At 44.0% G+C, this 21,851-nt stretch overlaps 1 protein-coding gene across 1 annotated transcript in view; it reads right to left on the bottom strand.

The window, feature by feature from the left end:
• Positions 1–21,851, bottom strand: part of LOC144806605 (uncharacterized) — an 85,848-nt gene that overhangs the window by 34,777 nt on the left and 29,220 nt on the right. Inside the window, 1 exon segment of the mRNA XM_078672934.1 lies at positions 6,989–6,998. Coding sequence (XP_078529060.1) covers positions 6,989–6,998 — 10 coding nt within the window.

Here is a 21,851-nt window from a genome sequence, read left to right as displayed (position 1 = left end):
AAAAAATAATACAACTGATGGCATTGCTGTCAACAGGCAGTAAATGTTACTTTCAAAGCTGACCCCGTTGTGAGCGAATTCTCTTCAAATACAGATAGTAATGGGAGAAAATGATTCGCTTTCAAGAAATAAATAGACGAAAAAGACTAAATGAATCAAAAAGAGATTGCGGTGGCATTAAGAATCTGGTGGTTTGATGCTTTCCACAAATTCTGATCAGGACAAATGCGTGCTTGCAAAAAAAAAAAAAAAAAAAGAAGTTCAAAGGGCACCCACTCTGCCAGGTTTAGTACATAACTGTTTAGTACATGCCATATGTTAGGATTCGGATGAATAAACATGCGCAAAAGACACGCAGCATACGCGCCCGCGAAATGAAATGAAAAGCGGTCGCGAAATGAAATTAAAAGCGGCCGAGAAATGCTCTCGGTATTGCGGGGGCGGGGGGCGCATTCCTTTGAAGTGTGAAGCAGGGGGCGGGGGAGCGCATCCGTTTGAAGTGAAGCTCTCGGCATTGCTGTGGTGGGTCTGATGCAATGATGCGAGGCAGGCGGCTCGGAGAGCAAATGGAAAGCGCGTGCACGGGCACATGCACTCGAAGCAATCCGGCACTCGGCGCAATCCGCCTGGTTTAACTTTCGTAGATCCAACTCTATAAGTCTCGACATCTGCAATGCGCAAGCGCATTGACAGAGGTCGAGACCTAATGAGTAAAGTGCTAAGCAAGAGTCAGTGTATCTACTTTTGCTTATTGCTGGTAATATGCAGACATCTTTATTAATGTATTTGTATCTAGTTGTTGAACCCTGTGCCAAGAGACACAGATTATTCTAAAAAAACTATTTCTGAACACCGTGCATAGCTGAGGAGTGCTGCTGTCTGTGGACAGTTGAAAGTCAGATTTTCAACTAGAAAAGGAACAGCTGTTGGGTCATTGGGTGATGAGTGATTGGGTGAAATGCCCATGGGTTTGAAGTGTGACTGATTTTATATTCATTGTGTACACCTCTTTTTTATTATTGGTGAAAATCAGCAGCTAAGACCCGCAGATATTTTCAGTACACTGCTTAATGTTGGTTGAAGTATTTTTTAGTTTTTTTTCTGGTTGTGCTAGAGGTGGGTGACGTTGCAAGGGCTTTATGTCCACAACACTAAGTTTTTACAAACTTTGAAACTTTGCAAGCTTTGTGAACTTCACCAGTTTCGCTTTAACTCACCGTATATTTTCAGGAGCAAGGCACTAAAAATCACTACTTTTTTGGGAAAATAATCTGATAAACTAAATATGATTACATTTGCATTCCGTTAGGAAATTTAGTAACTTTCAACGTGATTGGTTTGGATGTAAATGGAGTACTGGGCCTGGACATGCAATGAGCCCATATATAAGCATAGACTACTAATCTCCTGCATTTGGTTCAACTTTAGGATAGAGATGTGCTATTGACCTAAAATAATATGGAGTCAGCAGTGCCTTTTACCAGTAAGTCCAAGAGCTGTTCCATAATGTAATGATATACTTTTTCTGGTCCTTAACCTTGAAAAAATGCCCCACCCTCCATATTGAGTGCGGGAAACTGACAACAGCACATCTGTGGTACATGTCATCAATATTAAAGCCACCTGACCGTTTTTATTCAAAAGTGTGTTTTATAAACACAATACCACCACCAATACCACTACCACCAATAATACCACCATCACCAGTTCCAATACCATCACCTCAGCGCCTCTCGCTCACTAGTAATAGCAGGGGCACTGTACCAGGCCGGAGCTGAAGCCAAGACCATCCCTCCCTCCTCTCCCCCCTCAATCCCTCCCTTCATGCCTGCCATAAAGCACAGCCCTCCCTGCACCAGGAGGTGAAGCCAGGGCCCTACGACAGCTGGAGTGTTTTTTATTAGGTCAAAGATAGCAATGACAATACGCAATACCATACTGCAAACTCAAATCACGGGTAGGGCAAGAAATAGCCCCCCCACCTCGCTTTCCCTCCTGAACCACGACAGGGTAATCACAGAGCGAAAGGTGTTGCAGCGCTTTGGTAGTGTTTATAGCTCGGATCATATGTAACTCTCACTTCACACTTTGTGTCTGTGTAATTTACAACACTTACACATCTTCTTCACTGCACTATTTGTCACTACTTTGAAGACGATGCAGGCCAATCTCATCCTCAGATATTTACAATCTAACAAACTGTCGAAAAGGCCTTTTATTGCAATGCAATAGATTTCGCATTTGCTACAGCTTAAGTTATTAGTATTGTAAATGACAATGCCTTTTATTTAGGTTTTAAAACCCAAAACATAAATAAAAGGCATTGTCATTTACAGTGCCAATAGCTCAAACTGGCGTGAATGCAAAACCTATTGCATTGCAAATGCTTGTGTATCTATTCTTCTTTCTTCGATTCCAAACTTAACTGGTCTGCTATGGTAGGAAACAGAATTCATTTGTTGCAAAGAAGCATAGCTGCTCTGTGGAAATCTGCGTCTAAACTGGGCAAATAATCAATTTGAGAAATGGTAGAAATGTATTTGCCAAAATCCATAGCCTTAGCCCCTTACGGAGCACAACTATGTAGCACAGCTTTCAGTTACTCTGGCTTGCTCGAATCTGATTGCTGACAAAGTACTCAACCTCCCTTTTATTTATTTATTTTATTTATTTGAACTTGTAAGGCGCGCAGCTACCCGCAATGGGTTTCCCGGCGCCAAGGGACAGACTGAAGAAGAAAAACTACAAGGCCCAGTGGGGAGATGGCTATTCAAAGAAAACAGTGCTTATTCAAGGAAACTTATAGCTGAAAAAGCCAAGTTTTTAATCCCTTACGGAACCTAACAAAGTTAGTTTCCAACTTCAGACTCACAGGCAAGGCATTCCACTTCTTAGTGGCCAGATGCGAAAAGGAGCGGCCGCCCATCTTCACCAACCTAAATCTTGGAACAACAAAGTCTCCCTTACCCTCAGATCCAAGGGTGCAGCTAGGAGTATAGGCATGAATGAGACTTTGAAGGTATTTGGGGGCAAGGCCCTGTTTAATCTTAAAGATATAACATAAAGCCTTAAACTTGATTCTATTTTTGATTTCCAGCCAGTGTAGATCGCGAAGGGCAGGGAGAGCCGATGCTCTCCGGGGAACATTGCAAAGCAGCCGTGCGGCCGCATTTTGGGCTACCTGGAGTTTTCTAAGCGTAGTCAGATCAGCACCAAGGTACAAGACGTTCCCATAGTCCAGGCGTGATGTTATCAAAGCCTGGACTACTGTCCTTTGGGTGTTGATAGGAAGCATCCACAGGATTTTTTGGAGCCATTTGAGAGTGGCAAAACAAATGGCAGCCACTTTGACAGCCTGTTGTCGCATCGTAAGCCTCTCATCAATTAGGAAACCAAGGTTACGAACCTGAGCCACAGGTTTGGGAATAGAACCCATACTTTCGGGCCAGTGTTGTGGGCCCCAGAGATCTTTATCTTTTCCCAGGATTACAATCTCGGTCTTATCACCGTTTAGCTTTAGGAAGTTTGCCTTCATCCAATCAGCTACCCGGGATAGCCCTAGTTTAAGGGCCGAGACATTACTGCCATCACCTCCAGATAGAGTGAAAATAATCTGTGTGTCATCGGCGTACGAGAATAACATTAGGCCAGCTCCTTCCACAATAGTGGCCAGGGGTCTAATATAGATGTTAAAAAGTAAAGGACTAATAATAGACCCCTGGGGCACGCCGTAAACCGATGCACAAATTTTAGATGATGCTTTAGCCGAAAAAACCTGGAAAGTGCGTCCCCTCAGAAAAGAGGCTATCCAAGTAAGGGCCGAACCCCCAACTCCCAGAGATTGAAGGGATGAGAGAAGGATGGAGTGAGACACAGTGTCGAAGGCTGCGCTGAAATCCAACAGGATAAGCGCCGATGTCTCCCCGCGATCGACACTGTGTCTCAAATTCTCCGTGACTCCCAGAAGCGTGGTTTCTGTGGAGTAATGGGCCCTGAATCCAGATTGAGAAGGATGCAGGTAGCCCGAACTCTCCACTAAATGTGATAGTTGAGAGTTTATGTGTCTCTCCAAAATTTTGAAGAAGATAGGCAGCAGTGAACTGGGCCTATAATTAGATAGATTAGAGGTATCCACACCTGCTTTTTTCAGCAGGGGAACTACCATTGCGTGTTTCCACTTCTGTGGGACGCATGATTCTCTCAAAGAAGTATTAAGGAGTTTCATCAATACGCGGCGGGAGTTTAAGTCCAGTTGTTTAAAAAATTTTGCCGGGAGGGGGTCACAAGGCGATCCAGATTTGATGCTCTTAAGACAATTGGCAAAGGAAGCATCATCAAAAGGCAGCCACTCAGAAAGAGTAGTAGTCATGGGTAGTTGACTATCTGGGACAAGTCCTGAGGGCAAAGGGGAATGTGAGTCTATGTTCAAAGGGCAGATGCCCAGCGAATCATAGATTTGTTCTACCTTGGTGATAAAAAAAGTCTGCTACAGAGTTGCACTGTTCCTCATTCAGAGCTGGAGGAGCAGGATTAGACTCAGCTCCTGTTAGTTTGTTTACCACTGAGAATAAAGTGCGAGGGCACTTCTGGGCATGTGAGATGGTGTTAGTAATGTGAGTAGCTCTTGCAATCTTACATTGTTTATGGTAATCTCTGAGAGCTACCTTATATGCCATCTTACGGGAGGGCGAATAAGAGCGCCTCCATTGTCTCTCATGTGCCTTGCATTTGGACTTAGCGGTTTTCAAAGTATCCGAAAACCACGCTGCAGGGTGACGATGTGACAGGGCATACAGAGGCATAAGGGGAACAAATGTATTCACGGCAGAAGTCAGCCAATCAACGACTGCTGCTTCTGATGTCAGGAAACATGGATTGTCAGTAGGTAAGGTAAGACTTAAATGCTTATTAAAGTCTGAAATATTAAGTTTACCCCAGCAACGTGATTTGTCACCAGATGCACTGTCAGATGTAATCCTCCTATACCGGGGGAGTGTGAATTTGACAGCCATATGATCCGACCATTCCAAGGGGCGAGCAGCTGACTTATTACTGACTCGATCAAAATGGCCTCGCTCCTCTTATGGTTTCGTATCTGCAAACTCAAGCTGTAATAAAATATATAATCAACCTTGACCGAGCCATTAGTATTCCTTGGCTAGCATATGTCAAGAAGTCTTTCACAGATATGGGCCTAGCTTTTCTGCACACATCACGCTCTAAATGCTTATCTTTCTCCAAAACTGAGTTAAGAGAGGCTTTTGTTAATAAATGTGAGTTAGAAAGATGACAATGTAATTAAAGTAAAGTCACAGTTATATTCCACCAGACAATGCCCAGGGTGCCCACAGGACATGACTCATATCTCTCTTTTGTCTCCTGTAACATGCATCAATATCTTTTAACAAGGATGAGATTGAATATTTTCCCCTGATGGTAGGATACCCAGTTTAAGAACATTCAGTAAATAATCTATTGCTATGTCCTTGTGGTGGCTTGTCTACTCAATATCTCATATTTCATTCTTCTGTTTTTATAAAATGGAAAGAAAAAAGATTTATTCTCCCAATGTTAACACAACTGAGTCTATTTTCTTACTCTTCAGCCCTTACAGTAAGTAAATCCCTGGAAACCCCATTCATCTCTTTTATGACTGCAAATTTGTTATACTCAGTCAAAAGTTAATTAGAGAGGGGGGTTGTTTTATTTGATCAGTTTCATCAGCCTGTCATTAACTTCCCAATTACTGATAATGAATTGTTGTAAGGCCTCGTTACCAGTGGCTGAAATCTTGATCCTGCTGTGCATCACCTTGCAACAAATATGGGCCTGCGTAAAGAAGGTTACCCTGAAAATAGGGGGACTACACCTGATTAGGACACACAATGCCAAAGGAAACACTCACACCACAAGCCAGAAACAGGAACTGTCCATGCTCAAGACACGGACACTAACAGCCAGGGTAGTAGATAACTCAATTAGGAAGGGTGAATGTTAGATTCAGGTTAATTTATAGAAAGGGCCCGCTTTTAGGAGTCCAGCACACCAGAGAACAACTGTTGCCTGCACTACCTAAATCACCATAAAACAATTGTTACGGTTCCAGAGTGACCCTTTATCAGATCAACATAACACAGTTGGAACAAGCCTCAAACACACCAGGAAGATTGCAACAGAAAAATCACATGGGGTCCCATGATATAATACCTAAAGAAACGTCAGATGCACACACTCAAACACAAATAAATGCACAGCTGAGAGCATCCACTCCGGCCAAGGACGATGCCAGTGCAGTCGGTCAGTTGCACTCATCAGATAAAGCCCAGACAATGCATAGCAGGAAGCGTTACCCGAGATAACACACACAACACACCTGGACCACCTCAGAATGTGACATCCTGTTGGTATTTATGGTCCCTTCTATAAGAGTGAAATAAAGTATCTAAAAACAATATTTATGACCCACTGTACCAGAATTTCCCGCCCACAGGTGGACAAGCTTCACTTTATTGCACCGGGCTTACATGGTGGAACACCATTTATAGGATAAAACTATTGTGCTGGAGATGCCAACATGTTATGGGTAAATATTAAGCGCTTGCTAAACGAGCAAAGAAAACAGTTTACCAAGTTATGTATTCTAGACGACCTTGAACAAAATGTGTAGATGAAATCCCACAAATAGTCCCTGAATAACAAACATGGGAACTCGTGGGCAGGAGGCCAGTCAACCAGCCCTTGGAGAGTGCTTGGGGACCTGGGCCACAATTAGCTGCAGGCCAGCAACATCCAGGCAAAATCCACCAAGTGATAGTCCCCTTCCTAGAGCACGACAAGCCCCAGGCCACCACTAGTCTTCAGATAATACAGCTGCCACCCCCTGCCCCAATAGTTCTTCTTGTTGATGTCCCAGCATCGAACCAGCGTAGTATGTTTCCAATCCCCAAAGCGTTTCTAACTCCTAAAGGCAGAGCCCCAGTGGTTGCACCCACAATGACCTATGAAGATGAGATCAGCTCAAAATGCCACCTTTGAAATGCACGGGCCCTCTCTAAATGTTGTCATGGCTGACATCCTACCCTGGGAGGCTTGATCAGTATCTTTAGTGGGACCACAACCCTGCCACTTGGAATGCAGGTTCCAATTCCACCCCCTCTTAACCAACACAGAAAGGTCCCTCAGAGTGAGAGGTCTACAGTATACCTTGAGCCCTTAGTTTATGGCTGTCTTATGAGAAGTGCACAGATGTAGCCATCCCCCAGCAGCCAGCTGTGAATTGGAGACAGGTGGATAGGAATACAGAGCCATGAGTACAGACATTCACACTTTCCCAATGTGGTATTTCCACCGTCATAATGTCGAATTCACTCACACCACCGGAGCAGGTTCACCATTACGAACTCATCGATATCAAACACTCTACTGACACTCTTCTACATGCAGGAAATCCAGCTCAATAGCCTTTCCACAGATCCCTCAGGCCAATCCAATACGAGGAGCAGGCCCTCCTGTACCAAACACACTACTCGGTGCCATTCACTACCAGTGTATGTAGCAGACACACGCACATGCCCTACCCTTTACCGACACCGCACCCTGTCCCCAGGGAGTACTCAGATACAGCAAGAGAAATGCAGAACCTTGGCAAGCGTCTTCTTAAATGCCAAGCCAAGTAACAGTAACCTACATACACAGGCCCCGTCAAGGCACATCTGTGGCACATTTGAAGAATTACCTCAGTGGGTGGCACAACCAGTTCTGCAGGCCCACGGAGAAGGTGTTGAGTTACATGCCCTAGGTATATATCTTACCTCTAGACAATGGACTAACAGCAAACTCAATTTAGCCAATCATGTATACACTAATCACCAGTATGTATATGACAAGCACATCACTTTGGCACTAAATGGCAGTGTAAAAAGCGAGCAAAGTCCTTAGGTTATTACATAGATCAGCGGAAAACCAGGAGGGACAAAAGCAAAAAAAAGTTGAGGGAAATCACCCTAGAAAGGGCCACCTCCAACAGAATTTATTAGGATTGGTATGTTTGATACAAAGGTAACACAGATCTGTGCAGTGTGTGCATAAACTCATTTATAAAGGAGGACGGTTGGAACCTGGGACTTCTTAACTATCTCACTTGAGCTGAAATTGGTAACCCAAAAATACATTGATCCCTCCCTTTGGCTCATTTACACCATTCGGTGATTGGGATTTAATCCCAGATCGAAAGCTATAAAGTTGGTTCAAGTATTGGTACCACTAAACAGCACATTCCACCTATAACACTTGAAGACTCACATTCACGTCACACTTAAATCACATTTTTAGTTCCTAAAATATAATTCAACTTTTGGCAAGTTATAAATAATGTTCATTAGAATTATTTTCCTGCCCATCTTTTAAAACTCTCGATCCCTCCCGTACATATTTCTTTCTTTCACATTTTGGCCGATATCTATTAATGACTTTTCTCCATCCTTCGTGTGTTTTCTCTCTGTATCCCTCTTATTTCTCTTCTCTCGCCTCTTCTTGCTTTTTCAGCTCGTTCATCTTGTTCTCCCCTTCCTGCTGAAGTGACAACTGGAAGCAAGCTATCCTGGCTGAAGAGGGGTGAAACCCCAAAACCAGTCCTAGGATGCTTATCACCGGTCCATGAAGGACCACGCTTGGCAGTTCGGCTGAACTGTTCCCTATCACAAACACATATGTTCATTCCCTATAACATCACTCTAGATGAGAAGAATGCCATCAAATCACTACGAGATAAAAGTGAATTGGTTATTAAACCAGCAGACAAAGGGGGTGGGATTGTACTTCAAAATATTGATAGCTACAAAACAGAACTCTCACGCCAAGTCTCTAATACTGATTATTACAGCAGACTGCCTACCAACCCCACCAAAGAATTGCAGACCTTGATAAAACAGGTGACCACTGAAGCCCTAGAATCAGGTTTCATTTCCAAACATGAATTCAATGTCCTTAATACTAATCACCCTCGGATTCCGGTCATTTACACACTGCCGAAAATCCATAAACGCCTAATTGATCCACCTGGCCGCCCAATAGTATCTGGATGTGGCTCGGTATTGGAACCGCTTGGACATTATGTCAATTTTTTCTTAAGAGATTTTGTCCCTGTTACAACTTGTTACGTTAGGGATAGTATGAACATGATAAATCTAATTGAAAATCATCCCTTTGACCCAGACTCAGAAACCTTGTGCACATTAGACGTCCAGTCACTTTACACTAACATCCCCCAAAGAGACTCATTGTTTGTGATGGAAGAAATACTGAAAATACGTCCACACCCTGTGCCTACCTTATGTTTGGAGAAGAATTTTTTCAACAGAACAAGGGTACCTCAATGGGGGCTATTTTTGCTCCTACGCTGGCTATTCTTTACATGGACTGGCTAGAATGCACCACCATCCTCCCAGTCACGAATCCCTTCCATCAGGGTCTCCTCATGTGGAAACGTTACATAGACGATGTCTTCATGATATGGGGGGGCCCTGTGGAAATCCTTCCCACCTTCGTGCATTGGCTTAATAGCAATGGCAATGGATTAACTTTCACCATAGATCATAGCAAAAGCAGCATTCCATTCTTGGATCTTTGTATCCAACACAAAGATGGCCTATTGTTCACCTCTTTGTTCCGTAAGCCAACTGAGAGAAACACACTTCTTAGCTATGATAGCTGTCACCCTCGAGCTCTGAGGGACAGTCTCCCCTACTCACAGTTCTTGAGACTTCGCAGAAACTGCTTCCAAAAATCTGACTATTTTTGTGAAGCAAACACCTTGGCTACCAAACTTAGACTCAGAGGGTACCCCAGACGCCTGGTAAGGAATGCAATGAAGAGGGAATGGTACTGCCCTCGTGAGACATTACTTGAACCTAAGACCAAAAAAGATTCTAACAAACTGGTATGTGTCACTACTTTTTCTTCTGCATCTAGCCAAATTAAGAAATGCATTAAAAAAAACTGGCATATCATCAACTCTGGAAATCTCTCCCTGGAAATACCTCTGTTTGCCTTCAAACACAATAAAAACTTGAAAGATCAACTGGTTAGAGCAGCACTGCCCTCACCTAAGATGATCAAAACCACCTTACATGATCATTGGTCCCTTCCCCCAGTGAGGGGACATTCTAAATGTGGAACATGTGTAGTATGTGATTATTGCATTGAAAGTAAAGAATTTGTTTTCCATAATGTCAAAAATGTTCTTAATACCTTCACTAATTGTAACAGCTGCAATTTAATCTATGCTATTCTGTGCCCCTGCAATATGATCTATGTAGGCCAGATGAAGCAAAAGATTAAATTGAGGAGATCGCAACATCGGAGCAGAATAAGGTGCAAAACTGCCAATGCCCCACTCGTTGAACATTTTGTAGACAAAGGACACTCAGAGGACCAAATAAAATGGACTGTAATCAGCCAGGTCATTGTACCACCAAGAGGAGGTGACTTATCCAGACTGCTCAATAAAGAAGAACTTAAATGGATACTAAGAACTGACAGTTTAAATACAGGTCTAAACTTGCAGGAGGAATGGACAAGCTTATTGTAATTGGGTCAATTGCAAATGCCAAGTCTTGTAGTATCTGTATCTGTGTCGACACTATGTTTTTAATCACTCTGCTTACAAGCAGTTCTTTATTTGCATGCCTATGTAGCCTTCTTGCATGCTTTTATTCACCTACTTAAGATGGCCGCCCCCCTTCCCTTCGTTAATTCCATGACTAACCTAGCTACAACCCACTGCTTCCATGTCGTGGCCGAGTTCCTTAACTCACTCAGTATGGCCGCTCTTATTTCCTTCCATTTTTCACCCATTCATTCCAGTCTGTGAACCTAATTTCCTGGTTCCTTTACTCACTCACTCGAGATGGCCGCCGTTGGTCCGTTATTTATTTTTATGACCGGCTCCACCTATCAGCCCCAACCCTTGAACTTAACTTCCTGGCTGCCTGTCGACTAGGGACAGAGCCGTGTTCGGACGCGAAGCCTCTACCCTTGGTAAGTCCTGCGATTGTTATGTTATATTGGCTACAACTCTACGTTGTGGTAACTTTCTGACTAGACAGCCTCTGTCTCCTTGTTTCAGTCTCGTAGTCACGCGCCTGATCGCTGGCGTTGGATGCAATATCCCCAATGCGGGCATCCTCTGGAACTAACTTCCTAATGCGAACCAATTTTAGGTGAGCCGAGATCGTATTGGTTCCTTCTGTTCCACCACTCCGTTTTTTCATGAATTATTCACCCGTCCTTCCGAATTCAACCCTTAGGTTCTGGAATTAATCGCCTACACAAACTCCCCATGTTCGGCTAACAGCACTGCACTGGAGCTGCCGAGCGGCCGTTATATCTTCTTATCCCCCCTTGGTGCCTACTCGGGTAAGTCCTACGGCCTGTACCCCAGTCTCCTTAGATCCACAGTAGGTCCAGAATTAATATCTTCTTTGTTCCCCAACAGTGGACACGGATGACGAAATTCTGGGTATTATTCCAATTATCGGCTCCCGTACATCCTAAACAAGCCTTGAACACCAATTGACTCACAGAGCCGTTTTAAACAGGTAGCCCATATATCCCTTATGTCCCTCATACTCACGGGGTAGCTACGCACGGAACCCACAACCCTCCCTAATGGTCACTAATACTGAGTACTCTTACGTTTTGCCACAAAGGAAATGTTGCATGTGTCTTTTAATTACTTTATTCAATTCACCAGTCATTTAATGCACAAGTCTATCCATGCATATCCTTGGTATGACGTACACATGCCTGTGGTTAATCACCCCCTCAGACACTCGTCGTACCTTTAGTGATCGCCATTTCACGCATGCGTATTTTAGATGTTCCCTTAAGGATCCTTCACTCACGTTGTTCACCTGATGTCACTCAATAATTTTTACTGTGTATTGTTCTCTGCTGATATATTCCAATTTTTCCTTCTTTCCTTAGGCCAGTTTACTTCTTAGGCATAAAACTTTTTGTCCTGATGATGATGCCACATATTGTGGTTAGGGGATCGAAACGCCGTCGACTTGATGTAACATCATATATGTAAAAGTATACTGAATGTGATATGCATATAATGATGTAATTGAATTTCTGTTATTCTTCATTATTCAGAAATCATTCACTCTTAGCCTAAATATTTCTCCTTCTTTTCTACTGTCTTATTTTGCCAATTCGTTAGCGTGAGGGCACAGGCTTGTGTCTCACTCTTTGTGAATGTAAGAATTTTCCTGTTGAATTTATTCTATAGTAAAAATTGTGATCTCTGTCCGGCTGGACATATCACGTTACTCAATATAGTTCTATTGTGTCTATATTTATTAGTTTTCGTGTATTCAACTATGCATGGGACCACTGTTGTTAGAAAAAAAAAAAAAGAAAAAAAGGACTGTTCCCATGAGGCACAGGGTCAAGACTGATTTGCATTTGGCCAGGTCTAAACTGGGGTGGCATGGTGAGCAAAAGAATAATAGATTTAACCCAGATCTCTTGACTGGGGGTGAACGTTTTGATTTGTTCTGCATTCTGTCCGTCAATTGTGTGTCTTTTGCTTTCTCGCCCTAAGTGCGCCATTATGCCCAGACCTGCGTCCTGGGATCACTGTGCCACTGGAATCAAGCTATCCTTACTGAAGATTGGTGAAACCCTGAAACCGGTCCTAGGATGCTTGTTTCTGGTCCAGGGAGGACCTGGCTTGGCAGTTCGGGCTGGACTGTTCCCATGCACAATGCATTTCAGTGCAGTGATGCGGAGCACCACACTGAAATGCGTTGGTGTCACGACTGATGCGTGATACTTGACAGGACTGCAGGGGTACAGGTGGCAAGTCAACAAACTGACAGGGAGAGCCGAGCAAAGAGTGTGCACAGATTTCTGATAGAGCGCTAAGATGCTTCATGTTTCACAGTGCAGTAAGATGCAGTGCAGTGGCACAAATTCCTTATAGTGCTGCAAAGTGCAGTGCACACATATTTCTCACAGTGCATTAAGATGCAGTGCAGTGCACATATCCTCTCTTTAAGACAAATGATGACCACAAACACCCCCAGGGCCGGACAGAAAGGCCCCCAGAGGTCCCTGGATAGAAGAGCCCAGCTCCTGAAGGAAATTTCCTCCAGGATTATTCAGTCTATTTCTACAAACGCAGCAGAAGGTGCTGACAATCTCCTACCTGAGCAGAAACCTGTGCAGACATTTCCAGGCTCTCTCCTCCTCCTATGGCTGGGGTGGGGCAGGTGCAGATTTAGGGTCTGGCAGAGGTGGTGGGGGGGCTGTGAGGGTCTGAAGATGAAGATAACTGCACAGACAGCCAGGGCGACCTTCCTCCCCTGTAACAGGCTGGACACAGAGGGAGAGGGAGGAAGTGATGTCAACATCTGCTGCTTGTACTGTCTCTGCCACCGCTGACCTGGAACAGGAAACACTTTTCACTTTCACACAATGTGCTCAGTGGATTCATATCAGCAGGCGAGGCGCGCCCTCTTCTGGCCACACAAAGAGCCATCACATCCAGTCTCCAGGAGTGAATATACACAAGCATTTTGTGGCAGGAAATGCCTGGGTTTTTAGATGTATCAGAAAGTATTTACAGCTTCACTTCACATGAGCATCTTCAAAACACTGATGCAGAGGACTAAAGAGTATTTACAGAAAGTTTTCACTGGAAGAGACAGTTTATATTGCATTAAATATATATGAGAATATGTGTTAGTGGTGGAATTAAACTGGACAGCGTATTCATTTTTCATCTAAATATTTTTAACGCTTTATTTATTGGGTTTTTCAGATGCACATCATGGTACATAGCAAAGTAAATAGAGAAAAATACCATGCAATTTCATAAACCAGACCAAATACAGTGTGGCATAAGTCATATGTTAAAGCGAAAATTAAAAGAACAGATTTTTTCTAATCTCCCTCTGTTTTTAGGTTATTCCTTATCATAGCTGCCAAGGTTTCAGATTCCTGTGAGTGACATTTTAAGGACTATGAGTGACACTTTCTGGCCAGCATAATTAAGCGAAGAAGAGGAAAGCATATAAATATCAGAAATGACACCCATCTGAGCAACAAGAAACTAAAAAGTTAAGTGCTGCAAAGCACCAGAAATGGAAGGGCACTAACCTAGTTCCCTTGTACAGTCAGAGGCACAACACTACTGTTAACTGATGCAACTAGTTAAAATATCTAAAACAATTCATAAGCAATAGCTGTGTAACCTATGGTTTCACCATTAATTTTCCCCATGCGTGCCATGATGTAAAGCTGTTTCTGTGATATCGTGTGATGGAGCTAAATCTGTTTGTCTATTTATGCATTACACATGCAGCACCAATGGTGTAATTCATAAGGGTTTAGGCTGACTGCTGTGATTTCTGTCTCGAATCAAGAGGCACGCTGGACGTGAGAGGAGCTCGCTGAAGTGGAGGATGTCACCAGCTTCAAAGTACTAGTGTTGCCAGCCGATAGCAACAGTTCCAAGGGGCCCGGGCAGGTAGGAAATTAAACTAGGGACATGTTGCCACAGCCTCGGATACCTGTTGGAGGACGGGCCGGTGTTCTATGGGCACAAAAAGACGGGGAGCTCAAAACAAAGTTACACCCGCAGAAAAGCAATTAGTCATTCCAGCTTTCACCAGCCTTAGTACACCCACTGGGCCCTAGGCTTTTTGCTGACAATCAATTAAGGCAAACGAGGAACATCACTGGCCAGGCGGCGCTCTCCCAGGTCCTGTCTTGTAGGATGTGAGAGGCTCCGACACAGATTTCTGCTGCCTCACCCATCATAATTATAGTCTGCTAACAGAGTCTAGGTCACAGCCTGGCAGGCTGCTGTATTTCAAAACTCACTCACTGACAACTCACAGTAGCAAAATAAAAATCACTCATTACAGCTGAGATTCTGACTGCCACGTGAGCTGGCGTGCCACGTGCCTACGACCTCAGTTTATTTACATCGGTATGGCCTGCCCTGCTGTGGTAAATAAATAATTAATTACCAGTACTATTTTTCTATACATTAACCAAAACAGATAGCTCAATAAATAAGAGGCAGGATCCGTGGAATCTGAGTCAGAAATGGCTTTAATCGGATGGCTCGAGCCTAAAGACCATGGAGTGGCATGCAATGGAATGGAATGGCAGCTGCAACGTCTCATCAACATTACATAGTATATATAGGAAAACATTACAATTGCATTGAATACAGTAGGCGTAACAAGTGACAAACGTAAGATAAGAACATAGGGGCGTACAAAGAAGGCGTGCACAGGGCGTGCACGTAGACATGTGATGAAAACGTCACAGAAGTGTCATAAATGGGTGGATATATGGAGGGGGCTACCTGGGCAGCTGGAACCTTTAGCCTACTGGTGCGCGCAAACGGGCCATGACGTGTAACTAAAACGAGAACTGGGGGCTCTGACTTCTGCACTAGAAGAGGAGACTAAAGTCTGGGATGTCAGGACGACATGCACCTATAGCATATCTGATATCTCGTGTTTGGAGTACATGTTGATAGAATCTAAAAGTCATCAGGGTAAAGGCTACTTGACACTAAGGCTGGTGCATGCATATATTCTACATGTATTGCGTGTGCTATGAATCTTCTATGGATATTAATTCAGTAATTCTCTTGCATGGAGACAGGAAGACTAGACTATAGCTGAAGATGTTTATGCGGTTCGTTAGCTTAGGAATGTGAAGCCGGGGAGCTGTACTGATAACTAGAGGCATAACATATTCTTGGCAGACAGGCAGGCAGGCCAGGCCGGGCACCGCGCTGCTTGGCAGAAAGTAAGCGAAGGGTCAGGGATGCGGGAGGGGCTGCATCGCTCCTCGGAGTGGTTTCAGGAGACTGGAGCTTGAATCTGGCGTCCGGGCCCTTATGAGGCCTAGAAACGGGGACAACTCGATGAATTAACGTGCACAATATAAAACGTTGGTAACATAGGCCTAATACTCGTAGCTTTCACGAGGACTGGAAACTGGCATACTAACGTTGGACACAACTATAATTGCGCCTTTATTCGGTCATGGGGGAACATATGCATATCGATCATGCACATATAACATATAATGGGGAACACGTAGGGACACATGACAAGGCAACATTCAATTTTCCTCATTCCCTCCTTGTGCCCTACGTTTCCTTCAGGAAACATCAATATTCATGATACCATCTATCTGTTCATAGAGCATCATTTGCTCGTCTCGAATCTTCTTGGAACGGGACTTAGGACTAGGAATACAAGAGGTAGCACACAAGCCGCAAATCGCAGGGCCACATTGTAAACATAGGCAACAACTGAATATGATCATGACTACTACTCCTAGGAATGACAATACTTTCCATCCCCAGGCAGATATTATATTCCAGAGCCAACCGGACCATGTCCAGGTGCCTGGATTCTGGTGTAACTGATGAGCAATTTTATGAAGTCTGGTTATAGCTGAATAAACAGACGGTGCGTTATTAGGAATGAAAATGCAGCAACTAGATCCGATGACTCTACAAGCTCCGCCCCTATCGGCCAGAATGACGTCAAGGACGAGACGATTTTGAAGCACGACAAATCTCATAGCAGATTGTTCTTCAGTTAAGTTACCTAGAGCGGAAGTAGTCTCATTCACTACTGCTTCAAGGGTCCTGGTTAGCCTACGTATTAGCTTACTATTCTGGACAGGACCTATGAAGAAAAAGAAACCTTTATTGAAGTCTTGATACTGTTCTAATGCAGTTTCAGTTTGATCGACAATTGGGGACGCAGTCTCCCTTCTATGTCTAACGTGTACTAGATGTGTGTTTCTGTGATAATCGGATGGGGCTAGGAAAACTGGTGGCAGTAGGAAGGCAATGTAACATGTTCCATCCCAATCGAGGGGCAGACGTACATATGCGGTCTGACCACATACAAAGTATGAATGACGTGAGGCTTTGAAAGTAGACTTCCCACTGTCACTATACTCGACCACAGTAGTACAATCACTATGTCCTAGATGTATTGAACCATTCTTTCTAACACATAATTCGCCTTTCACTGGTAAGACTGTAATAGCAGGCAAATCTGGAGTAGTCTCGGACTGAACATTCAAAACCATGAAATTCGAGGAATAATTACCTAAATCATATACTTCATTTTCTAGATCAAACCCTGTTCTATGGGAAAGTCCTTCCTTGTCTGGGAAACATGTTCTATTCAAAAGGGACTTATCGTTTGAGGATGACGTTATCGGTAACCATGCTCCACACGAACCATTGTGTGAAAACGGATAGGGAAAGAGTGGCAGAACACCCTTCGATGTCTGGAAAGGGGGGAGTCGACCACACACCCAACAATTAGTGGCATTGCTGGTCTGGTGTGAATAGTGTAACATTCTAATAAAAGTATTGTTGCGCATGGCAAGTCTGTAGGATAACTCGTGAGGAGGTAGTTCACTAAAGGTGTGCTCTACTGTATCATTAGAAGACAAATGTACTTGTGAATCAATAGGAGGAAAATATACATGTAAAACATAACTTATGCATGTAACCGTAAGACTCAGAAATAACATAAACAATAACGTAATTACGCATCGACTGCGCAAATTTTTACAATAACGTAGTTTCTTGGAGTTTCGACTAACTCTCTCACTATGGGGGTCTATCTCATACATGTCAGGAACCTGTCTAACCGCTTCACCCGAGAGGGACTTAAACAATTAAACTGTCTGACTTGCTAGACCTCAGTTTCTGTTTATACTCCTGCTGCGGAGTTTTCTCTAACAGGGGGAGTTTAGAGTCAATATCTGGGCAGTCCTTGAGAACGGGGCAGTCCTTGAAAAAAGTCTTTGGACGGAGTCCATGAAAACGTTTAACGTGACTGGAGTGGATCCAGCCTTTGCGGCCCTCCACTTTGATTGCTGTCCTTGTGGTCATCAAAACGAGCTTCGGTTCTTTCCAGCGGGGCTCCAGCGGGCTTGAACGATCAAAATTCCGGATCAATACTAAATCGCCTGGAACGATCTCGTGCGGTTTCACTTGGGTGTTGTCTGGAAAGGCAGCAGCGACCTGTGAACGACTAGAGAGTAGTGCAGACATCAAGGAAGCCAGGTAATCTGTCAGCATATTACTGTCAACATCTGTAATTTTACGTGGCATTGGTGTACCCCACATGTTCGGGGGACGACCGAAAACAACTTCGAAAGGTGACAGACCTGAACGGGAGTGAGCGACCATTCTCATATAAAAAAGGGCGACTGGCAGAGCTACCATCCAATCTACGCCTTTTTCTGCGCAAACCTTGGCAATGTGGATTTTCAGAGTCTGATTATGTCTCTCGACGAGGCCAGCTGCCTCGGGGTGTCGTACACAATGGAACTCCCACTGGTACCCTAACAGAAGAGATACTTGTTTCATGAGTTCGGATGAGAATGGCTGGCCGTTATCTGAATACACGACCCTAGGCAAACCATAGCGGGGAAAAAACTCACGAACCAACTGCCTGGCAGTGGTCGCGGCAGTGTAATCTGGGACTGGATATGCTTCTGTCCATCTGGACAAAGCGCATACAACTACGAGGACATACTTGAAACCTCGGCATCGATCCATCTGAATATAATCCATCTGGAGGACTTCAAAAGGGTGGTCAGGAGGATGGAATCCACCTTGTTCCACCGGAACACCTTTACCTGGATTGAACTGACAACATATCATACAGGTACGTACTTTCTGTTTGGCTGCTGCTCGTAAATGCTTGTTAAACCAAATATTCTGGATGCTGTCTAACATGGCTTTCTCTCCTAAATGTGCTGGACTATGTGCGGTGTTAATAATGACTTGAACCATAGAGTCGGGGAGAAACCATGTGGCTTTTCCCTTCGTCAACCATCCTTGATCTGTCTGGACCCCTCCTTGTTCAGACCATTTCTTGATTTCGTCGGGAGTAGCATGTGACTGTATGTCTAGTACATCTCGTGTAGGGTCCTTAACTGTCATACAAGTAGTCTGTTCTAGAATGTCTGTCTTTGTCGTGTTAACTGGAATGTCTGGAGTCTGAGCTGTAAGCTTGGCTGTTCGATCTGCTAGATCGTTACCTTGGGAAATGGTGTCAGTGGCTTTCGTATGTGCTTTGCACTTCATAATGGCAATGGCTTTCGGTAAATGTATTGCTTCTAACAGAGCTTGAATGAGGGGGCCATGCTGAATCTTGGCTCCATGAGAGGTCATGAAACCTCTTTCTTGCCAGAGTACTCCAAAGTCGTGAACGACTCCGAATGCATAACGTGAATCTGTATATATGTTTACTTTCAGGTTCTTGGCTCGTATGCAGGCTTGGGTCAGAGCGATAAGCTCTGCTGCTTGAGCAGAAAGGGTGTCAATACGATGTGTTTCTAGAACTTCAGTTTCAGTAGTCACTGCATACGCGGCTACTAGTTCTCCTGTACTTGTTCTCATACATGAACCATCCACATAAAGTGTCAGGTCGGGATCAGGTAATGCAATGTCAGTCAAGTCTTGTCTTGGCTTTGTCATAATGTTAATAACTTCCACGCAGTCATGTGTGGCAGGATTCGATGTAATCGAGGGTAACAGTGTAGCAGGATTTAAAATATTGCAGCGTCTGATTTCTATGTGTGGCTGAAACAGTGTCAGTTCATAACCTGTTAAACGTGCAATTGTCAAGTGCTGAGTCTCTGTTCGGTTTAAAAGAACTTCCACGGAGTGTGGAACTTGTACTGTCAGGGAGTGTCCTAACACTATGGAATCGCTTTGTCTGATAGCTAGAGCTGTGGCTGCAACTGACTTGAGGCACGCAGGCAAAGCCTGGGCTACTGGATCTAATGTGCTAGAGAAATAAGCACAAGGCTTGTGTTGTCCTGCTTGATCTTGTGTGAGAACAGACAATGCTGTACCATCGCGTTCAGTAACAAAAAGTGTAAAAGGCTTTACTGTAGTTTGGTGTCGCTAACACAGGTGCATTACATAAAGCTTTCTTCAACTCATTGAAAACAAGTGTATGTTCCTGGGTCCAAGGGAGGACAGTCGATGTGGCTGCCTCCTGTGTCGTTAACTGTATCAGTGGCTTGGCTAGATATGCATACTGAGGAATCCATTGTCTGCAGTAAGAAGTGAGGCCGATAAAAGCTCGCACCTCCTTCTGTGTCTTGGGCTGTGGAAGATGTGCTATTAACTGGATGCGGTCAGGTGTCAACTGTCTACCCCTCTTGGACAGTAAGTGTCCAAGATATACCACTTGCTGGACACAGAATTGTAGCTTCGAAGGGGACACCTTATGCCCCATCTCGGCCAGAAAATACAAGACTGTAAGTGACGCACGTTCGCAGTCACGTTCTGTACGGGCTGTGATTAACAGATCATCGACATACTGAAGCAGGGCAGTGTCAGTTGGCATGTGAATACTGTCTAGTTGTCTCTTAAGTGCTTGACTGTAAATGCTATGACTTTCTGTGAAACCTTGAGGAGCTCGTGTGAATTTATAGCTTCTTCCATTTAAACAGAATCCGAAAAGGAACTGGCTGTCTGGATGAATGGGGACACTAAAGAATGCGTTCTTGAGATCAATAACAGTAAAGAACGTAGCTTCAGAATCAATGGCAGTCAATAGGGAAGAGATATCTGGGACCACTGGGTACTGGGGAATGATACATTTATTAAGTTCTCGAAGGTCAATCACTAATCGATAAACTGGAGGTGCATTTGGATCAGTACGTTTAAGAATCGGAATGATAGGAGAATTACATATATTGGAGTCAGTTTCTACAACCACTCCTTGAGCAATGAGCTCGTCAATAATTTTCGATAAGGCTGCTACAGCCTCAGGTGGCAATTTGTACTGTCTGATTCGTGGTAATACCACACCTTGTTTCAGAGTGACACGATAGGGTGTAATGTGCATACAACCTACATCAGTTGGACCTTGCGCCCATAAATGCTGTGGTACATTCAGTAATCTTGGATCAAAATCACGTAACACATAATGACCTTTAAAATCACGTAAAAACAATCTCACACCTTCTGGAGAACAACATATTACCGCTCCTAACTCTTTCAATGTTTTAATACGTAGTAAATTTTCAGGACAGGATTTTGTAAGTAACAAGTCTGTAGTTCGGGACAATGGACCAACTACTAGGGAAACTGGTTTCGATATTTCATTAACAATAGGCTTTCCTGAAAATCCCAGGGAAACGTTTCTTGAGCCTGAGAGTGGAGCCCCTGGAACCTCGTCATGACTGATGGTAGTCCTACTTGCCCCTGTATCGATCAGAAACTTTCTGTCTTTCCCTAATACTTGACTGTGTACATAGGGACCCTCTTGATCTACAGGAACCTCGATGAGAGGCAAGCCAACCTCCCTCTCTAGGCTGTTTCATGAATACTGCTGATATTCTGGATAATCTGACTGTGCGTACTGGTACATCTGCTGTGTAACGTGTTGCGTGGCAGCTATAGGCTGCGGTACTGTAACTGTCTGTGGTGCGTTCTGCGGTGGCTGGGAATTCTGCGGAACCTGTTCTTGTCTAAGAGGACGTGGTCTCTCTTTTGTCTTACCTGTAGCTATGTTGTGTTTCAGAACTGCACATTCGTTTATATAATGACCTGGCTGTTTACAGTAATTGCAGGTCCCTTTAACAGGAGCTGCAGAATGACTAGGCTGGTTCGGACCCCTCTTCTGACTATCTTGTGGAACGGACTGTGCAACTAGTACTTTCATTTTCGTGTCTTTCATACGTCTCCTTTCGTGTTCTTGCTCTTCCCTGATTCTGTTCTGGTGATATTGTAGCATCTGGAGCATCTGAGATGGGGT

The sequence above is a fragment of the Lissotriton helveticus genome (genome assembly GCF_964261635.1).
Source record: "Lissotriton helveticus chromosome 1_1 unlocalized genomic scaffold, aLisHel1.1 SUPER_1_unloc_9, whole genome shotgun sequence".
NCBI lineage: Eukaryota > Metazoa > Chordata > Amphibia > Caudata > Salamandridae > Lissotriton > Lissotriton helveticus.
This window is presented reverse-complemented; position numbering and strand designations above follow the sequence as displayed.